Below are 20,553 nucleotides of genomic sequence, written 5' to 3'. Positions count from 1 at the left end.
AGGCAAAATAGACTTTAGAAAACCCTCCAGTTTCCCATCTGTAACATCCTTAAGAGAAGCTGTGTCTGGAAGAGGAATTATTGTAGCCTTTGATAAACATGCAATGGGCGCATCCATGGGAGGCGGGTTTTCCCATTTAGTCTTGTCACTGGAGGGAGAGGTTAAAAACGATTAATCCGCCTTGAAGACTTAAAAATGCGATAAGGTTGACTCCAGGATTCCCATAACAAAACTTCCCATAACAAAAGGTGACTACTCCCTTTCCTTATATTTAAACAGGGAGATTCCCTATTCTGATGCGTCCTCACCATCCTTAACGAGAAGTGCGGATTTAACCACCGCAATTAATGCCTCTACAATTATGGAGCAGTCTAGTTCCTCCTACTGTACCCAGGATATCTCTGGCTCGGAATCCTGTGGGAAATCCTCCTATCCACAGGAGAAAATATCCAAATCTGAATAGTCTTCCCGCTGGAACAAAGTACTACATTTGGGTCACGCATCAGCTGTAAGGAAGATAACACCTGCACTAGGCCCTGTACAGACTGGGATAATCCAGAGACCCATGTGGGCTCCTGCGTCAGTGCCTTGAGGCTGTCTGCAAAGGGACAATTGTTTAGAGACAGTTCCAGCCTGTGTACTAACCCAAACTGCTTTTGATAAGGACCCAGCCACTGGGAAACTTGGACATTGCACCATAGCAAAGGACGCCTCACAGAGACCCCTCAGTCCGGAGCACCACTCTGAATCTTATTTTAGCAGTTTTTTAGGAAGGAGAATTGCACTTCTCATAAACCGCCTTGGAAGCCATGATATAACAGGATGCTTAACAATAAAAACTGTGTAAATGCACCTGACATCAAAAATCACTTCTGGAGTGATGTGTATGTGAAAATGTGTAGAACTGTATTAGAGATTAACTCTAAGGGGTATATTTACTGAAGTGCAGGTTTTTAGAAGTGGAGTTGTTGTCCATAGCTACCAATGAAATTCTACTTATCATTCATCTAGTACCTTCTAGAAGATAATAGCTAGAATCTAATTGGTTGTGATGGACAAAAACTCCACTTCTAAAAACCCGCAATTTAATATACCCTTAAGAGTCACTTAACCAGGAAGAGGAGTGACAAGGGCCATGTAGAACGAAGTTAGGTCAAGTTTAGTTATGAAGCTCACCGAAGGCTATGAAAATGCAATATAGTCACAACATAGAAAACACACAGCATTCATTTATTATTATTTATTTATTTATTAACAGTTTCTTATATAGCGCAGCAAATTCCGTTGCGCTTTACAATTTGAATCAAGATTAACATTATACTGGGTTGTAAAAGACATACATACATGACATACATAAGGGTAAGAAGGCCCTGCTCACAAGCTTACAATCTATAGGGAAATAGGTGTTGATACACAAGGAGAGGTGCTATTGCAAATTGGTCCAGCTCAATTCATGCACAAAATACAAAAAGTTAAATGCTGATCTATCTCTACAGTTTCATGAGAATGTATAGACTTGACTATTACTATCAGGGCCGGCAACAGAAACCTTGGGGCACAGATATCTAGGGGCCCCCAACTACCCCCCTCCTCGGGATCCCGGCGGTCAGAATCCCGACGCCGGCACCCTGACAGGGTTAGGAGACCGTCAACTGTCGGTCGATATCCTAACTCTCCCTCTTCTCCCTACCCTTCCCTCCCTGATGCCTAAACCTGACCGTCCACCCCCAGTTGCCTAACCCTAACCCCCCCGTGGTGCCTAAACCTAACCTTACCACCCTCGGCTAACAACTAAGGCACCCCGCTATACCTACGATCGGGATGGGGCTGTCGGGATTCCAGCATCGTTATGTAAACTGGCATCAGAATTTTGACGCCTAGGTTTATGGGCTAGTGTAATACACACATACTGTATATACAAACATACATACATATATACATATATATATATATAAATCCGGAGGTGCGGCACTCTCAAAAATATATATCAACAACACCAATGTGGTAAATCAACATTTCTTTGTTTAATATACCATCTTCAGATTAATTAAATACCGAAACGTTGATTTAACACATTGGTGTTGTTGATATATAGTTTTGAGAGTGCCGCACCTCCGGATTCCTATTATTGTTTATGTTAGGGCTCCTCAGCAAGTTAAAGTTGTTATTTGGAGTGCCAGACTCCCTGGATATTCTATATTATATATAAATAAATAAAATATTTGTAAACCAGATTCCCGGCACTCACTTTATACAAGTTCATTAATTGTGCTGGTGCCTTCCTAGGAAATAGCAACTCCAACATACAGCAAGAAAGAATGGTGGCATCAGAAGAAATTACAATATTTCTGATCTTGCTGAGTGATGCCATTCCTTCTTGCTGTGTATTATATATTGCCTTGATGAAAGATGCGGTAAAAGCATCTGAAGCGTTGTTATACACGCTGAAGTCTTTGTAATTTTTTCTGTGGAGTGCTGCCTGTACCATTGGATACTTTGGGTGATGTTTACCTCCTGGGATTTTTGCACCCCGGATGTTGGACTGTCTATATGGAGTGCTGATCAAACAGATTGTGTTTATGTGTGTGTGTGTGTGTAATACAATAGAGGGCGCTATTAATAATTAAGACCTCCTTTTATGTTCTTGTATAATATTCAATTTTTTTCAGAGCATACAGAAATGTTCATAATCAGTGATACAAAAGGTATCCCACAGGACTTGATTGGCTCTTTAAACTCTGGGTTCTGTATGAATTATTTCAATTAAAGTAGGATCTTCGAATCTAGAAATATTCTCTGTTGATATTATTGGAGACCTTTACAAGTACTGAATGGTACAGACCAATAGGATATTCCTTTTCCCAGAATAGTTCTCCTTTATGGTTTTGGCTGTAAACAGACCCTTGCACCAAAAGACACCCAAAATATAAATCAATATACCAGTATTGATATTTGTATATTTACTAGAACTTAAACATTCTTAAAAGTTTTTCAGGTATATATCATAATATTCGTTACAGTGTTTGTACAAAAAAGCTTCATTTGTGGGTATAGTATAAATGTTTTCCCACCTTACACTTTTGCAGTTCACATCAGTGGGACCCAACAAACATGCAAAGTGAGTAACCCAACGTGTTTCGTCCTTATAAGGACTTCTTCAGGGTAATTTTTTGACAAACCAGAAACAAATATATTAGAACAATAAGGTGTGTCAAATTCTCAGTGCGAGTCAATAGTCCAATTCATGTAAAAACAATTTTTCACATAGGGCATATACTATAATAGGGTATACACTATAATAGCAATAAAAACTACTTGGTATATAGCATCTACAATTAAATTGATAGTACAATTAATATAATTCTATATTTAAACCAATAGGTGATTCATAAGCTTTACACATGATCCAAAATCGATCACTCAAATATTGTATCTCCATTATACAATAGCAAAAAAGTACATACCACTTAAAAATAACGCCACAAAATATTCTCAGAAATCCAAACACTAATTTCCTCTAAAAACGTACCTAAAAACGTCAGGAGAGATTTCTCAGTCACAGTGTATTCAAAACTTGAAAACATACTGACATTTTCTTATTAACCACACATTATACTCACAGGTTCTACCATAGAAGTGAATACAACTTGTCTCTTAGGATACGTCAATCAAAACTCCTAAAAATGCATAATACCCTCAGTAATTCACAAAGAGATTTAATACTAGCATTAATGGTGCAGAAACTATGTCCTTCAGTCCCAAAAAACATTTATTGTAGTATCCCACAGGTTCTCAAACTCGGTCCTCAGGACCCCAAACAGTGCATGTTTTCCAGGTCTCCTCACATAATAATTAGCTCCACTTGTGGATCTTTTAAAATGTGTCAGTGAGTAATGAATACCACCTGTGCACCTGCTGGGTGACCTGGAAAACGTGACCTGTGTGGGGTCCTGAGGACAGAGTTTGAGAACCCCTGTAGTATCCCATCAAACCATATATATTGCAACTATAATACCAAATGTTTACACATATGGTTACATTTCTACAGGTTAAATAGCTGGGATATTACAACCATATACATACAGAAAACAATCTTAATTGTGAGCATTGTGGAGAATTAAACAACTTACCTGGACCATGAAATCGATCCACCAGTCTCACCAAGCAAGTGAACTCTAATGTCCAGCCCTTCCTATTTTTTCCCACAGCTGAGTAACATCATTTCCTCTAATCAGCTTAATTGAATTCAATTATCCTAAATGCTAATGTTCTGAAACCCTAAATACGTAGATACATAGCTTGTATAATCGCCTTACTTTTTCATAATATCCTTACCAGTAACTATATAAATAAACGTGCGGCTGATCTTAATTAAGCTACTTCTGGCTAAAATAACCATCATGCCTCCTGTGCGTTTCACTTAACCACGTGTTTTCCTTAACATGTGTTCCTTTTAGGTACACATGATCACTAACTAGCGGTCATATGACAGCATCCTTATACTTGATTATCGTCTGGCTGATTAAATCTAAGCTCAATGCGAGACTTCTCTCCCGCGGTTACCTGACTCGAGTCTTCGGTACCCATCCTGCCTCTTGTGTGTTCCACTTACCCATGTATTTTGCTTTCCTTTTAGGTACATCACTTTGGATACACTACAACCTATAGGTTTGAATGAGAATATTGATGTGGTAGCGTTCATTTGATGGTAATTGATTTATTGGTGGTTTAGGGACTCCATCTTATTCTATATAGTAAAATTGAGAAGCACTGTGGTGAACGGATATTAAAGGGTTTATATTAGGTACATCATTGGGTATAATTGTAACCCCAGAAATATGGGGGACACATTCTATTGAAAAATTAGTGAAGGAGTTCATTACACAGTGTTATACTTATATTATACTAATTAATCCTAAGTACAGGACAAATTTGTTTAAATTAAGGGTAAAAGAAGATATAAAAGGTGTTTGATAATTAATTTAGTAAGTCCTAGACTAAAGGGAAATAAGGGTATTGTTTTTATAGGGATCAGTTGGATTTTTCCAACAAAAAGGTCATAGTTAAATTATTATTTTCACATTATCTATTTATTTATGGTAAATAATTGGTAATGCAAACTGAATATAGTTGGAATCTCCAACAAAATTTCCGCCTTTAAGCTATCCATATATGATCTGTTTAGCCACCTAGGGTTAGGCAATCTGCTAATATAAATGAACTATAGTTACTATAGGATTAGTTGGAATCCTCCAACAAAATGACCACCGTTAAGCTATCCATCTATGGCATGTTATTTTTCCACCTAGTGCCTGATAATTCCTAAGTATATGGGAGTTTGTTAAGCTAATTTCAGTCATAAGGAAGGAAACTCGAGTCATGTGACTGCGGGAGACCAGTCATGCATTGAGCGTAGATTAAAATCAAATAGATGGTGATCAGGCACAGGGATGTTTGTCACATGACCGCTAGTTAGCAACCACATGATGTACCTAAAAGGAACGCAAAATACATGGGCAAGTGGAACACACAAGAGGCAGGATGAGTACCGAAGACTCGAGTCAGGTGACCCGCGGGAGAGAAGTTGCGCATTGAGCTTATATTTAATCAGCCAGACAATAATCAAGTATAAGGACGCTGTCACATGACCGCTAGTTAGTGATCATGTGTACCTAAAAGGAACGCATGTTAAGGAAAACACGTGGTTAAGTGAAACGCACAGGAGGCATGATGGTTATTTTAGCCGGAAGTAGCTTAATTAAGCTCAACCGCATGTTTATTTATATAGTTACTGGTAAGGATATTATGAAAAAGTAAGGCGATTATACAAGCTACAGTATGTATCTACGTATTTAGGGTTTCAGAACATTAGCATTTAGGATAATTGAATTCCATTAAGCTGATTAGAGGAAATGATGTTACTCAGCTTTGGGAATAAATAGGAAGTGCTGGGCATTAGAGTTCTTGGTGAGACAGGTGGATCGATTTCATGGTCCAGGTAAGAGAGATGTTTAATTCTCCACAATGCTCACAATTAAGATTGTTTTCTGTATGTATATGGTTGTAATATCCCAGCTATTTAAGCTGTAGAAATGTAACCATTTGTGTACACATTTGGGATTATAGTTGCAATATACAGTATATGAAGTTGTATTCACTTCTATGGTAGAACCTGTGAGTATAAAGTGTGGTTAATAAGAAAATGTCAGTATGTTTTCAAGTTTTAAATACACTATGACTGAGAAATCTCTCCTGACGTTTTTAGGTACGTTTTTAGAGGAAATTAGTGTTTGGATTTCTGAGAATATTTTGTGGCGTATTTTTAAGTGGTATGTACTTTTTTGCGAATGTATAGTGGAGATACAATATTTGAGTGATCGATTTAGGCCCATGTGTAAAGCTTATGAATCACATATTGGTTTAAACATAGAATTATATTAATTGTACTATCAATTTAATTGAAGATGCTATATACCAAGTAGTTTTTATTACTATTATAGTGTATGCCCTATTATAGTATATGCCCTATGTGAAAAATAGTTTTACATGAATTGGACTATTGACTCGCACTGAGAATTTGACACCTCTTTTTTTATTGTTGTTCTAATATATTTGTTTCTGTTTTGTCAAAAAGTTACCCCTGAAGAAGTCCTTATAAGGACGAAACGCATTGGGTTACTTACTTGGCACGTTTGTTGGGTTCTACTGATGTGAATTGCAAAAGTGTAAGGTGGGAAAACATTTATACTATACCCACAAACGAAGCTTTTTTGTACAAACACTGTAACGAATATTATGGTATATACCTAAAAAATGTTTTAAAAATATTTTAAGAATGTTTTAAGTTCTAATAAATATACAAATATCAATACTGGTATATTAATTTATTTTTGGGGTGTCTTTTGGTGCAAGGGTCTGTTTACAGCCAAAACCATAAAAGGAGAACTATTCTGGGAAAAGGAATATCCTATTGGTCTGTACCAATAATATCAACGGAGAATATTTCCAGATCCGAAGATCCTATTTAATTGAAAGAATTCATACAGAACCCAGAGTTTAAAGAGCCAATCAAGTCCTGTGGGATACCTTTGTATCACTGATTAAGAACATTTCAGCTTGCTCTGAAAAAAAATTAATATTATATAAGAACATAAAAGGAGGTCTTAATTATTAATAGCGCCCTCTGTTGTATTTTTTTGTGTTTTATGCTAATCCTTCTAACAGGGGATTCTTGAAGAGAGGAGCAGCTTGTAGGAATATGGAGTTTCTTGTGGATAATATCATTACAGCTCAAGTTAAAGGCAACAAATTATATATATATATATATATATATATATTAGTGTGTGTGTGTGCGCATATATATATATATATATATATATATACATACACATATACACACACATATATATATATATATATATATATATATATATATAGGGCAACAGGGCGGCACTCCAGGATAAGTAGAACAATGAATAGAAAGCCACTGTGCTTCTTGCAACGTTTCGGTGTAATTATAAACCAGGCATAAGAATACAAAAACAAACTCACCTTAAATACCCAGCACCAAATCACCCATTGACATCAACATTGACTGCACGCCCCCTTTGGTGCGAGACCTGGAGCGACGGCTTGCCCGTCGCTATCCGGGTCTCGCGCATGCGCACGACGGAGCTGGCTCTGTCGTGCGCATGTGCTCTGGGCCACCATCGACCCGGTTGCGAGCGCTCAGCACTTGCGACCGGGTCTGAGTCAGGCCCTGAGCTCGGATCCCACAAGCTCGTTCAAAAACAAATCTTGACAGAGTTCTCAACTTGGCAGTAGAGGACAAACTTCTCTCAACTACCGTGGCTAAAGCACTGCAGGAAGATTGGCCTAGAGTGCCCATCTTTTACACAATACCCAAAATACATAAGAACATGGAGAGGCCCCCAGGCAGGCCGATTATTTCGGCAAGAGGTTCTCTCTATTATAAAATCTCCCAGTTTTTGGACCATTTTTTACAGCCAGTGGAACACGGTGAGGCTTCGTTTTTAAAGGATACTACAGCATTCATCAATAAACTTTGAGATATCACGCCAATTCCCGTTGATAGTCTGTTGTGTATACTGGACGCGTCCAGTTTGTACACGAACATCCCTCATGACGCTGGCCTGGATGCAGTCAGAAAGTTTTTAACCAATAACAGCAATTATCCAGAACCTGACTTCAGTCTTTTCATCCAGCTACTGGAATTAACTTTAAAACGGAACTATTTTCTCTTTGACAAATCGCTTCTTCCTCCAGCTCCTCGGATGCGCGATGGGCTCGTGCGCCACACCATCATTTGCGAACATTTTTATGTTTAAAACAGAAAGAAACCTGTTCTTCAACAACTCAGATTGCCAGCAGAATGTACTTTTATACACGGTACATAGACAATTTAGTAATCATCTGGACTGGATCCAGAAATGATTTTGAGAGCAGGATGGGACTCATAAACCAGCAAGACCCAAACATTAAGTTCACCTGGAGTATTGATGGCAAAAAAAATCCATTACCTATATGTACTGGTATCCAAAGATGATACACTATTTCACACCGCTATGTATAAAAAACCTACTGACCGTAACACGATTCTCAGAGCAGAGAGTAACCATCCCACCGCTTTGAAATATGGGCTTAGTTTCTCGCAATTATTGCGTGTACATCGGTTTACAGATAATCCAGATGTGGCTTTTAAAGCAATGGATTCTATGATGGAACAATTCAAAATCAGGAGGATACTGTGCCCCTATGTTGGCAGAAACTAAATGTTGTTTCCTTGCCATTCCCGCGGTGGATACTTTGCAGATAAAACCTAAAAAACCACAAGCTAAACGTTCCACATGGGTTAATAAATTTGGTCCCTTGAGTCCACAGATTGCGAAATCAGCCAAAAGAACTGTGGCACATTGTGGCTGAAGACCCTTCACTACTTGCTCTTGTGGGCACTTCTTTAATGCCTTGCTACCAGCGCCCAAAAACCATCCGAGATTGGGCAGTAAAAATGGATGTTTCTGAATTAAAATCACCCAAACTTGAACGTCTACCGGCTCGCAAGCCAGGCTGCTATCGTTGTATTAATTGCACGACTTGCAGTAATCTTGAGGTGAACAATACTTTTTCCCATCCACACTCGGGTAAACGGTATCAAATTGGACACTCACATGTACCAGCCGATTCGTTGTTTACGTGATCAGATGTCCTTGTGGACTGTTTTATGTTGGCAAAACTATGCGTCAATTTAAAGAGTGCATGCTGCTCCATCGATCTGCCATCAGGGCAGCACTAGAGGAACAGGACCAACCCATCGCGAGGCACTTTAAGGATTTCCGACATGGATTAACTACTCGAAAATATAAAATTATTGATTGTATACCAGTTTCTCTACTTGGAGGTGATAGTTCCAAAGCCCTTCTACGCTTGAAATCCAAATGGATCCATATTCTGAACACGGTGTCAGCATGGGGGTTAAATGAAACCTTGCCCCTCAACTGTTTCCTCTAATTTGTTTTTTGAGATCTCATCTGTCATTCTCTTCGTGAAGCACGGGTTGCTTTGGTATCCTTTTATGCATATACATCTTGGTACCCTACATTATGTATTTTTGGGAGAGTTACATACTGACTTTGAATGTCCCCTTATATTCTTTTGTACCACATCATACCATTCTTTACCTCTTTTCCTCTTCTTCTCAGCTTGCTCCAATAGATCTATAGAATGCAGTCACCTAGCCATTTGTACGGAACGGATCAGTATCCTGTGATTGGGTTACATACTTAGAGGTATATAAGCTCTTTTTGTGCTTAGATTTAAGTAATATCCTCATTGTTATTTATGTATGTACACATTGTTTGTATTTAATGTTGTCGTTATGTTCACACATGGCACATTAGTACCGGGGACACTGAGATCAGCATCGACGCATGCCTCCGCCCCCGTGGTGTGCACGGGTCTGGTTTATGTTGGTTGTCATTGGCTGAGCGGGCACCCGTTGACGTCATTGAGAAGCGACGCTATGCGCCAGATGTCACGTGGTGCAGCACCGGCAACAGGCACCGGACTGTTTGCACTTGGGTGATTTGGTGAATGGTATTTAAGGTTAGTTTGTTTTTGTACTCTTATGCCCGATGACGATTTATAATTAAACCGGAACATTGCAAGAAGCACAGTTGCTTTCTATTCATTGTTTTACTTATCCTGGAGTGATGCTCTGTTGCCCTATGTATGCATTTAATTTTTGGCAGAGCACCCGATGCATCTTTACAGGAAGGGTGAGTGCGGGATCAGATACATGTATGTACGTATGTATGTGTAAACACATACATATATATGATGAAAAGTTACAATAACAGTTACTTACCTGGCCAGAGAGAGACTTTCTACACTTTTCCGGTTGGATCACCTAAGGAGAAGGGACTTGGAGTGCGGGGAGTAGAGGAGATCAGGGTACCGTGTTTGCCACGAGGGGGAATGGGGTGGCCGGTGCAGCAGTTTAAATTTGTAGGTGTTACAGACCCATTTTTTTCTGTCCCTGACCCTCGCGCCTGGTACTGGTGTCCCCTTTGTCCCCCTCCTGTTGCCGGGTCTGATTACTATATCTGCACAGGAAACCTTAACCATGAGGAATAGAAGAGGATTTAAACTCTCCTGGTTGCCAGACTTAACTGCAGGAGACCATGCTGATTGAGAAGATGGCCAACCAGCATCAACAGAGGAAGAGTCCCAAAGAGATAGAGAAAACGGAAAGAAACCTCTCCCCAGGGCTAACCTCCCAGGGGCAATGCCAATGTCTCCAGGTATATGGATGAATGAGAAAAAAGGATTTTTTTCTCTTTCATCCATATGAAAGAGAATTTTTTTCTCTCAAATTATCCATAATGCAATATATAAAATTGAACTGGAGGAAATGGAGTTCTCTTTTGTAAATTTGAAACAATTTTTAGTTTACCCTTATAAGTTTTCAGTAAAAAAAAAATGTGTATCCCATCATTCTACCAGCCTATGCCTGATCCTAAACAGCAGCCTACATAGCTGCTGCATCCTTTTTCACTACTGCTTTCCACTACCCAAGGTCATATATTATTACCTGAGAGTGCATCCAGTGCATTAGATATGGCATTATTAAATTCCATATCTGACGGGAACTCAGTACAATGGTGCAATCAAAGAAGCATGCGAGATACATGATATGAAAGTGCTTGAACAGAGTGGCTGTGCTCCGGTGAACCAGACACTAGCAGAAACATGACGACTCAAAAGAGGGGCTACAAGGGAAGATGCAGTCAGCTCCAGAGAGAACACTTTTTGTTAATTAAATTTTAAATAATTGACATCTGGTAGGTTTCCAAACCAGAGGTGACTATATAGCCCACGGAAACCATCTGCATACTAAGAACTGCATATGAAAGCAGGGCAACTTATGGGATCATAAAGGAGCATGCACACATTTTGGTCCCCCTTGCAGTGTATTGTCCTGGTTATTACATTCCCTTGTACAAGTTATTTCATCCTGTGCAGGAGTCGCCTCTATTTCATATAGTTTCTGTGCAATAAAAATTGAAGTGTAAATGTCAGAGCTGTAGCTAAAGAACCTGGTGTAAAATCTCAGCTGGGGACCTCTGCAAATATCTACCTAAATGTGCATTCTCGGAGACAGCAAAGGGTCTTGACTCACTGACCTTGAACAACCACATCTGGTTTGGGGACAGTAGCAAATCTTCTGTTGAGGGGGTCTATCTCTCCAGGAGCTAGGAAACCCTGAGAGGATAGAGCAGGGAATACAGTAGATACAAGGGGGAGAGAGTATAATAAAACCATATAAAATAGAGTGCCATTAAAACAGCATTCTGCCATTGTAGCAAAAGTATTATGTAGATATCTTGTAAATTAGATCCTTGTGTGTATGAAACCTTGCATAGTTGCAAAACACTAATAAAAATTACAATCTAAAACTTTTTTATTTTTTACCTACAATAAATCAATCTGATTAATTTTAAGAAGAAACATGGATTTGTTTATTTTGTTGAGGTTTTTACTCAAGATGCCACTCATTATTACCAGTTTGCCAAGTATTATACGATTACTATGGTGACCACAGTAACATGAAATATGAAGTGAGCAGATGCGCTTTTAAACATCAATAGCAACACACATGCACGCGTACAAACACTTAGCTTCTCCTACAAACTATTATCTCCAATTAATAGCTCTCTGGAAGGAAGGGGGGGGGGATCCAAAAATGTTCTGGACAGGCCCATCAACAAGCCATGTGATGGCAGAAGGAGGATGTTACAGAGCAGACAGAGCAAGAGTTTATGACCTCTCTGATCAGTATACCATGTGCCATGTGACTGTGGTTGCCATGGTAGTCGAGAATAAAGGGATTTTTGGTACTTACCGTTGAATCCTTTTCTCTGAGTCAGGCTGGGGGACACTGGACCATGGGTTGTAGGTGGGAATGTGATGAGCTGGCACTTAACAAACCTGCAACTTTAAACCCAAGGTCCTCCCCTCTGAAACCCCATGACACCAGTACAACTTTAAAAGTGCTCAAGAAAGAAACTAGATACTGCGCACAACCTTTCTGATCATATGTTTGTGGTAGTATTGACTGTATACACTTTTTCTAGTCAAATCTGGGGTACACACTGGGGTTAGACTCTGTACCTGTATACGGTGTACTGCTGGAGAACAAAAGGATAAATATTACCAATGGATATCTAAAACTTGTAATCTTTACTTAGGATGACAGAAAAACAGAAATAGAAAAGTTCTAACTAGGTAATGGGTAAAGGGTAAAAATTGGTGCTTAGCACGGTGAGATAACACAAAACAAGCTAGTGTATATCACAATGCTGGAGGTAGGGAATGCACAATATGTTTGTGCATAAACATATGGGGGTCAATGAGAATAACCTCGTGGGTCAACCTTGTCCTGTATCACACCATTAAATAGCAGTGTCCAGTAAAAATATCAGTCACTGTGTGGACAGAGATATGCGGCATCCCGCTAGTCTCAGTGCAGGGTACCTGTGACTGGTGAAGACCAGTATGGTGTTCGTGCGTTGCCCGGGATGTTCTTCTCGAGGTCCGGGGATGGCTGGCTGGAGAAGGCACCGGGGATCACTCTGTGCTGTGGCGCTCTGGGTAGCGTGAGGTCAGGCTGTGCCCCTGCAACTAGGGGAAAGTCTGTGTGTGCGCGTCAGAGTGTGCTCACAGGTGCGGGAGGAGGTACCGGTGGTCCTGGCTGGTGAGAGCCGGGGGCCGGGAACACTGCTCCACTGCAGGGGATACTTACCTGGGAGCTCAGCTTCCGATCCCTGTAGTCCTCTCATTGGCTGTGTAGGCGTACTTGCTGGGAGCTTCCGTATCCGGTGGTTCTTCCGATCACGTGTGTCACTTGTAAACAGTCAGCGGGTGGTGGATAATTGTAACCAGTTAGCGGGTGGTGAGTACAGGATGGGTGAGATGGTTGGTGATAGTATAGGAATAGGGGTGTTTCTCCAACGCGTTTCAGCCTGCGTGGTCTTCTTCTGGGAGCATGAGATAACTCTGTCTTGCTTGGGACGTTTAAACACAGCCTCTTTTTCTGTGATTAGTTAATTGATGGCATCATGGTCTTTTCAATTTGTTCTTGGTTGTCATGGTGATAAACGGGGAAAGAGGAATAAGTGGTAATCGGGTCTTAAACCTAAACCTTAGACTGCTTCCATTCATTTGCAAAGTGATTGCAATATTTTGTATCGAATGGCTATTCCAAGCCCTATTACAAAAATGATTAGAATGGGACAAATTATTCCATTAGATTTCTTGATAATCTTAACATGTGCACCGGAAAAAGTCTCAGAATCACAACTTTATAACTGTACTGCTTATGTCCTGGTTAGTATATTTAAAGAGGTTACTATTCTAATTGTCAAGAATAAAGCTCTATAGTTCATTATGTAATGTATTTATAACGTGTAGGTATGGTATTGCTCGTCTATATATTATCCAGGAATCCAAATGGAATGGATTCTCTTCTTTATTTTTTTACAAATTATGGATTTTATCTCGTTGCCTCGATTTAAGCCTTTAGGTGCAAACACACACAACGATTTTTTTTTTTTTTTAATCGTTTATTAGAATTAAGAGTAAACAACAGTACAATTTGGTGTCACAGTAAATATATTCTTCGAAAACATATATAACATATAGAGAAAGAGAAAAAAAAAATACACCGGTGATGTTATACTAGAAAAAATTCTTCGGCTAATTTAAAATTGCGGAGAATATTATCTTAAGTAGTTATAACAACATTGGTAGAATGTGGTAAGAAAATAAAAATTCAGGTAGAGAATATTTGGGACGTAGGGAAAGTATATAAAAAAAGAAATTAAAAAAAGAGGAGGGTGGGATTGTGTAAGCGAGTCGGGGTAACGTGAAAAAAAAAAAAATAAAAAATAAATAAATGAATAAATAAATGAAAACATCAGGAATAGATATAGAGGATGTGATTCATGAGAGACCTGGAATAGGAGTTGCTTGAGAGGAATACCAGGGTGACCAAATTGAGTGGAATTTATACACTGAGTTATTCAAGAGGCTGGTAGTATACTCCATTTTAGAAACAAACCAGATTCTATTTAAAAGTTCTTGTTTAGTTGGGGTATTAATTTTTTTCCAGTTGCGTGCTAGTTGATACTTAGCTGCACAGGAGATGTGGAGAATCAATTTATTAGCGTCTTTGGAAACCTGATCCATTGGGACACAAAGTAAAATGTTAGCGGGGGAAAGAGAGAAAGGTAGGGTGACAGCAGATGATATGAGGGAGCAGACCATATTCCAGAATGGGACTATCTTTGGGCACGACCACCAAATGTGAAAAAATGTACCGACATGACCACACTGTCTCCAGCACAGGTTAGAGTGTTGGGATACATATGATGGAGGCGTTCTGGGACTAAATACCATCTTGTGAGAACTTTATATGAATTTTCTTTGATTGCTACACTGATGGAACATTTAGAAATAGTAAGATATATTGTCTCCCAGGTGTCATCGCCCAATGGGTGTCCCAGATCTGTCTCCCATGCTAGCTCGTGTGTCGAGGTTAAGGGGGATTCCGGTGCCAATATAGAATGGTAGAGAAAAGATATAGTACCCTTGTCAGTAGATCGGTGAATGCAGTATCTTTCTATAGGAGAGGGATTTCGGGGTGAGGTAGTGGAAAATAGAGAGGTGATGAAGTGGCGAATTTGCAAATATTGGTAATGTAACGAGTTGGGAATGTCATGTTTTTCCTGAATATCATTAAACGTTTGAGGGGCGAATTGTCCTATAATATGACGAAAGCGGGTAATACCCGCCCTGGTCCAGGTAGATGCCATGGTAGGTGAGAGGCCTGGTGGGAAGGAAGGGTTATTCCATATGGGGGTTTGAGGAGACGGATAGGTGGAGAGAGAGAGTTTTTTATTAAGATTATCCCATATGAAGAGTGTCAGTGCTACCGTCGGTATGGAGAGGGCAGTGCGCGGTCTGTATTTGAAAGGTAACCAAGGCAAATGTGAGATTGAATCATATCCCACTAAATCTTTCTTAATGTCAATCCAGCGTTTAGTAAAACTAGGAGCATGCCAGGCTACCATCTGACTCAAATGAGAAGCTTTATAGTAGCGAAATAAGAGAGGCAAACCTAGGCCTCCGTCTGATGATCTTCTAGCTAAGATATCTCGACGTATACGAGGTCTCTTATAGTTCCAAATAAATTTACAGTATAAAGATTGGAGTTGGTTAAGGACTTGGGTTGGAATTGCCACAGGTAGAGTCTGAAACAGATAAAGCAATTTTGGTAAAACATTCATCTTTATTGCATTGATACGCCCAATCCATGAGATAAAATAAGTTTTCCACTGCAGGAGATCCTGTTCGATTGTTTTAAACAAAGGAGGATAATTAGCTTTATATAGGTGATCATATGTTTTAGTAATATTAACCCCAAGATATCGCAAAGAGTCTGTTCTCCAATGGAAATTAAAATTCAATTGCAATAGCCGCTTCAGATCACCCGGGAGATGAATGGGAAGAGCTTCAGATTTAGTTTGATTGACTTTGTAGCCCGACAGGTCTCCATATAGGGACAATTCATGAAATAAATTTGGAAGAGAGGTAAGTGGTTTGGTTAAAGTAAGAAGAATATCATCAGCAAATAAAGAGAGAGTGTATTGACAGTTTCCAAGAGTTACACCAGATATGTCAGGGTTAGCCCGTATTCTCCTAGCTAGCGGTTCGATAATCAAAGCAAATATAAGGGGCGATAACGGGCAGCCCTGTCGGGTACCATTAGTTATAGAAAAAGGATCTGAAAGTATTCCCCCAGCCAGAACAGATGCAGTTGGATTAAAGTAAAGGGATTTAATAGCTTGTAAAAATTTACCCCCGAGGCCAAAAGAAGTAAGCGTGTGCATCATAAATGACCAGAAAACCCTATCAAAGGCTTTCTCCGCATCCAGAGCAAGCACAAGAAAAGGAAGTTGGTAATTATTTATATAGTGGATAATGTCCACTGTTCGTCTAGTATTATCAAGTGCTTGCCTGGACGAGACAAAGCCAACCTGGTCCGGATGGATAAGGTTGGGTAGAAGGGGGTTAAGCCTGTTTGCCAGTATCTTAGCGAAGATTTTTAAATCCGCGTTAAGTAGTGAAATGGGTCGGTAATTAGAAGTGAGGAGTGGATCCTTACCCGGTTTGGGAATGACCGTGATGGTAGCTCTAGTGGTAGAGGGATGAAAAGTTTCACCATTGAAAATTTGGTTAAACATTTCAGTGAGATGTGGAATTAAAGAAGCTTGGAACGTTTTGTAATAGGATATTGGGAATCCATCAGGGCCAGGTGCTTTAGATGGTTTTTGTGATTTCAGAGCATTACATGTTTCTTCTTCTGTTATGGGAAGACCAAGTGTTCCCGATAATTGTTGGTCAATACAAGGGAGATCACATGAGGATAAATAATCTGCAGTTTGAGAATCAGCATTGAAATCCGAACTGGCTGACTCTGAAAGGTTATATAGATGGCTATAATAGGTGTTAAAAATAGTATTTATGGCTACTGGGTTGTATTGAGATTCCCCATTGTCATCTCTAAGGGCTTGAATGGCAGATCTAGCTTTCCGGGATTTTAATCTATTGGCTAGTAGAGTGTCCGCCTTATTACCTTTTTCATAGAAACGCTGGTTAAGCCAGCAGAGGGATTTCTCGTTTTTTTCCGCCAGAAGGGCATTGAGATCATTTTTAGCTGATATGAGTTTGTTATAAATATGTGAAGAAGGATTGTTTTTGTGAGAGTTTTCTAATCTTTGAACTTCTTCAGTCAAATGAGCTAATTGAAGTTTATTAGTCTTATTTCTATAGGAGGCATAGCTAATTATACGTCCGCGTATAACCGATTTGTGGGCTTCCCATACCAAAGGTGAACAGGGGGAACTTGCTTTATTAGTAGAAAAATAATCAGCCAGTGCAGATCCAATTTTTTCTTGAAATTGGGGTATCTTCAGAAGCGTTTCATTTAAGCGCCAAGGATGTTTAGACATAGGTGTCTCTAGGAGATTGAGAGCAATTGTAAGAATAGAATGGTCCGACCATGTATTGGGAAGAATAGAGGAATTGACTATGTGTTCTGAAAATTGAGTGCAACAGAGAAACAGATCAATTCTAGAATAGGTTTGATGGGGGGGAGAAAAGAAAGTGTAGCCGCGAGAGGAGGGATTAAATGCTCGCCAAGCGTCGAAAAGTCCCGATTCTCGCAGGTGTTTGTTTAGTTGATGTGTTTGGGGACGATTTGGAGAGTACGATTTATCGAGTTCTGGGTTAAGAACAGCATTAAAGTCCCCACCTACAATGAGACAACCCTTCCTTCGTTTATTTAGGGTTGAAAAAAATGAATTGAAGAAGGAAATTTGGTTTGTGTTAGGAGCGTATATATTAGCTATCGTCAGGTCTATATGTCCCAATTTTCCTGTTATAATAATGAACCTGCCATCTGTGTCGGTAAGGACAGAATCTTGAACAAAGGGTAGTTTATTGTTGATTAGTATAGCTACACCGTTGTGTTTAGTCGGACTGGAAGAATAAAACACGTTTGAGAAATATTTAGATTGGAGAGACGGGTGAGAGGAAGCACGAAAATGGGTCTCCTGTAGGAGTACAATGCCAGCTTTAAGGCCACGAATGGAGCGAAATAATAGTGATCGTTTTTGAGGCGTATTGAGACCTTTGACGTTCATGGAAGCGAAGGTCAAAGGCATTTTAATGGATTTTAGAATGCAAGATTAGGTTTAGGGGGAAAGTAAATAAAAGTTGGGTCCCGACTTGCCTACGGGGTAGAGGGAGGAGAGGAAAGAAAGAAAAAAAAAAAAGGGGGGGGGGGGTTTAGGGGTAAGATAGAAGATCGGTTATGAAATCCCTGAGTCTAGCGGAGGATATCAAACACAAAGATTTTAAGACTTAAGAGTCCAGAGAGGTTTAAGAAACTTGATCTCTATAACCTCTAGGAAATATGAAAATAATAAAAATTAAAGAGAAGCAGACAAAAGAAGGAAAAAAATAAAAATAAATTTTTTTTAGTATACAAAATATTCACTAGCTAAATACAAATGAATCTAAACAGAATTGAATTGAGATAGAACCCTCTGGGTGTGTTCTAACAATAATAAATGTATGATAAGGCCTATATTGTATTATAAAAAACGTATAATTAGTATATATAATCCAGTAATAAGAACTTCAAGTACCGTAAAATAAGACATTCGCTATGAATGGGAGCTGAAATAAGTTTGAAAGACTTATATAACATTTTCTAGAACATGTGGTAAACGACTGATGTACAATCTGTGGATAAACAACATACAAGTAGGAAAACAAGAACATCATGATGTATCGATTTTGCAATAAGAACAGCCTATATTGACAAAAAAAGGATATAAGTCGCCTCGGATATTGATGTAAGAATGGGGGTCAAAGATCCGAGGTAATAGGTATGACTGAGTAGGACTCATGTAAAATAACAAAACCTATCAAACGAGTGTATTTTCATTTTTGATGAATGAAAAGTTCAAGTGCTGTCATTAGTTGAATGAGGAGGGGGTCCGGATTCTTCAAGGTGATTCTCTTGGGTCTCGAATAATAATCGTTTTACCGTGTAGATCGATAATAAGTTTGAAGGGGAACCCCCAGCGGTATCGAATTCCACGTTCACATAGAGCCCTTGTTAGCTCTCTGAGTTCTCTTCTTTTAATTATTGTGGTAGGTGCAAGGTCTTGATAAAACTGAAGTTTGGTATTCTCGTATAGGATGTGAGCTTTGCCTCGGGTTGGGGCTAGAATAGATTCTTTATCTTTGAAGCTGAGAAATCTTATAATGACATCTCTCGGGGGGTCACCCTCCCGAGGTTTGGGTCTGAGTGCTCTATGTGCCCGTTCCAGAGGCATGTGACGAGAGCCCAGATCGGGGAGGATAAAAGAGAACATCTTATGAAGACAGGGTTCCAAAGATTCTGAGGTTATGGATTCTGGTATATTTCGAATACGGAGGTTATTTCTTCTTTCACGGTTCTCAAGATCTTCATTTTTCGTGCGAAGATCAGAAAGTTCTTGAGCTATATGATCTAGGTCTTTGTGGGTCTCAGCCTGAGCTTTATGAAGAATATCCTGACGTGATTCCAGTTTAGACGTTCTAGAGGCCAAGGAGGAGATATCTGATTTAATAGATAAAACTGCCTTGTCAAGTTTGGTCTCCAAGGAATCTTTAAAATCGGTAATTAGTGATCTTAGGGCTAGGATATCGTCCTTGGTAGAGAGGGCGGGGGAAGATGTTCTATCTTCATCTGGAAGCGAAATTGAGGGAGAGGTAGAATTTTGCGGATGTAACATTTTGTCGTTTTTCGCGAAATGTTGAGCGATATCGCTACTTGGTTTCTTGGTTCTCGTAACGGATCTGCTCATGACGGTAAAGGCAGTTCACTGTCGGAAAAAGGTCATGGAGATTAAGGTGATAAGGCCAATGAATAGACTCCCAGAGGGTATGAATTCTGGTGTTTAGGGAGCCATAAATGAGATGTTGAGATGCTAAATGGAACTGTTAAAGAGTGATGTAGTTGTTCATATACAGAAATTACAACAAGTCGTCACAAGAGGGAGCCAGTATTGCAGAATTGAAAGCAAATAATTTCTTCTCACTATTTTCCCTTTCTCTTGATCTTTATTTCTTTATATAGGTTGAAATATGGTTTAGCTAGTTGATCTTGGCTTTTGTTTGTGATGTGTGTACAACAATATAATAGAAGAACAATGCTGATAGTCTGCAGTCTATTGGGACTGACTGTTTAGACCTCTGGAGGGTTGCAGGAAAAAATCAGGGTCAATAAACCTACAAGGGGATTGCCAATACTAGTTGTAAAACAAGCACCACACAGTCCACAAGGCTGCAGTATAAGCTGATGGGCACTTTGAGTGAGATGGCTCGCAGCTCCAATATCCCCTGGGAGCGGTAAGTCGT

At 39.5% G+C, this 20,553-nt stretch overlaps 1 protein-coding gene across 4 annotated transcripts in view; it reads right to left on the bottom strand.

The window, feature by feature from the left end:
- The window catches only part of PHKA1 (phosphorylase kinase regulatory subunit alpha 1), a 231,283-nt gene that overhangs the window by 128,436 nt on the left and 82,294 nt on the right, over positions 1–20,553 (bottom strand). For all 4 annotated transcript variants that reach the window (XM_088444268.1, XM_088444270.1, XM_088444271.1 and 1 more), the window contains exon 14: positions 11,703–11,781. In XM_088444268.1, the coding sequence (XP_088300394.1) occupies positions 11,703–11,781 (79 nt within the window). The remainder of the gene's footprint in view (positions 1–11,702; positions 11,782–20,553) is intronic.

This window comes from Taudactylus pleione, unplaced genomic scaffold (genome assembly GCF_031769625.1).
Source record: "Taudactylus pleione unplaced genomic scaffold, aTauple2 ptg000352l, whole genome shotgun sequence".
In the NCBI taxonomy this organism is placed as follows: Eukaryota; Metazoa; Chordata; class Amphibia; order Anura; family Myobatrachidae; genus Taudactylus; species Taudactylus pleione.
The sequence above is the reverse complement of the archived record's forward strand: the minus strand, read 5'-3'. Positions and strand labels throughout refer to the sequence as shown.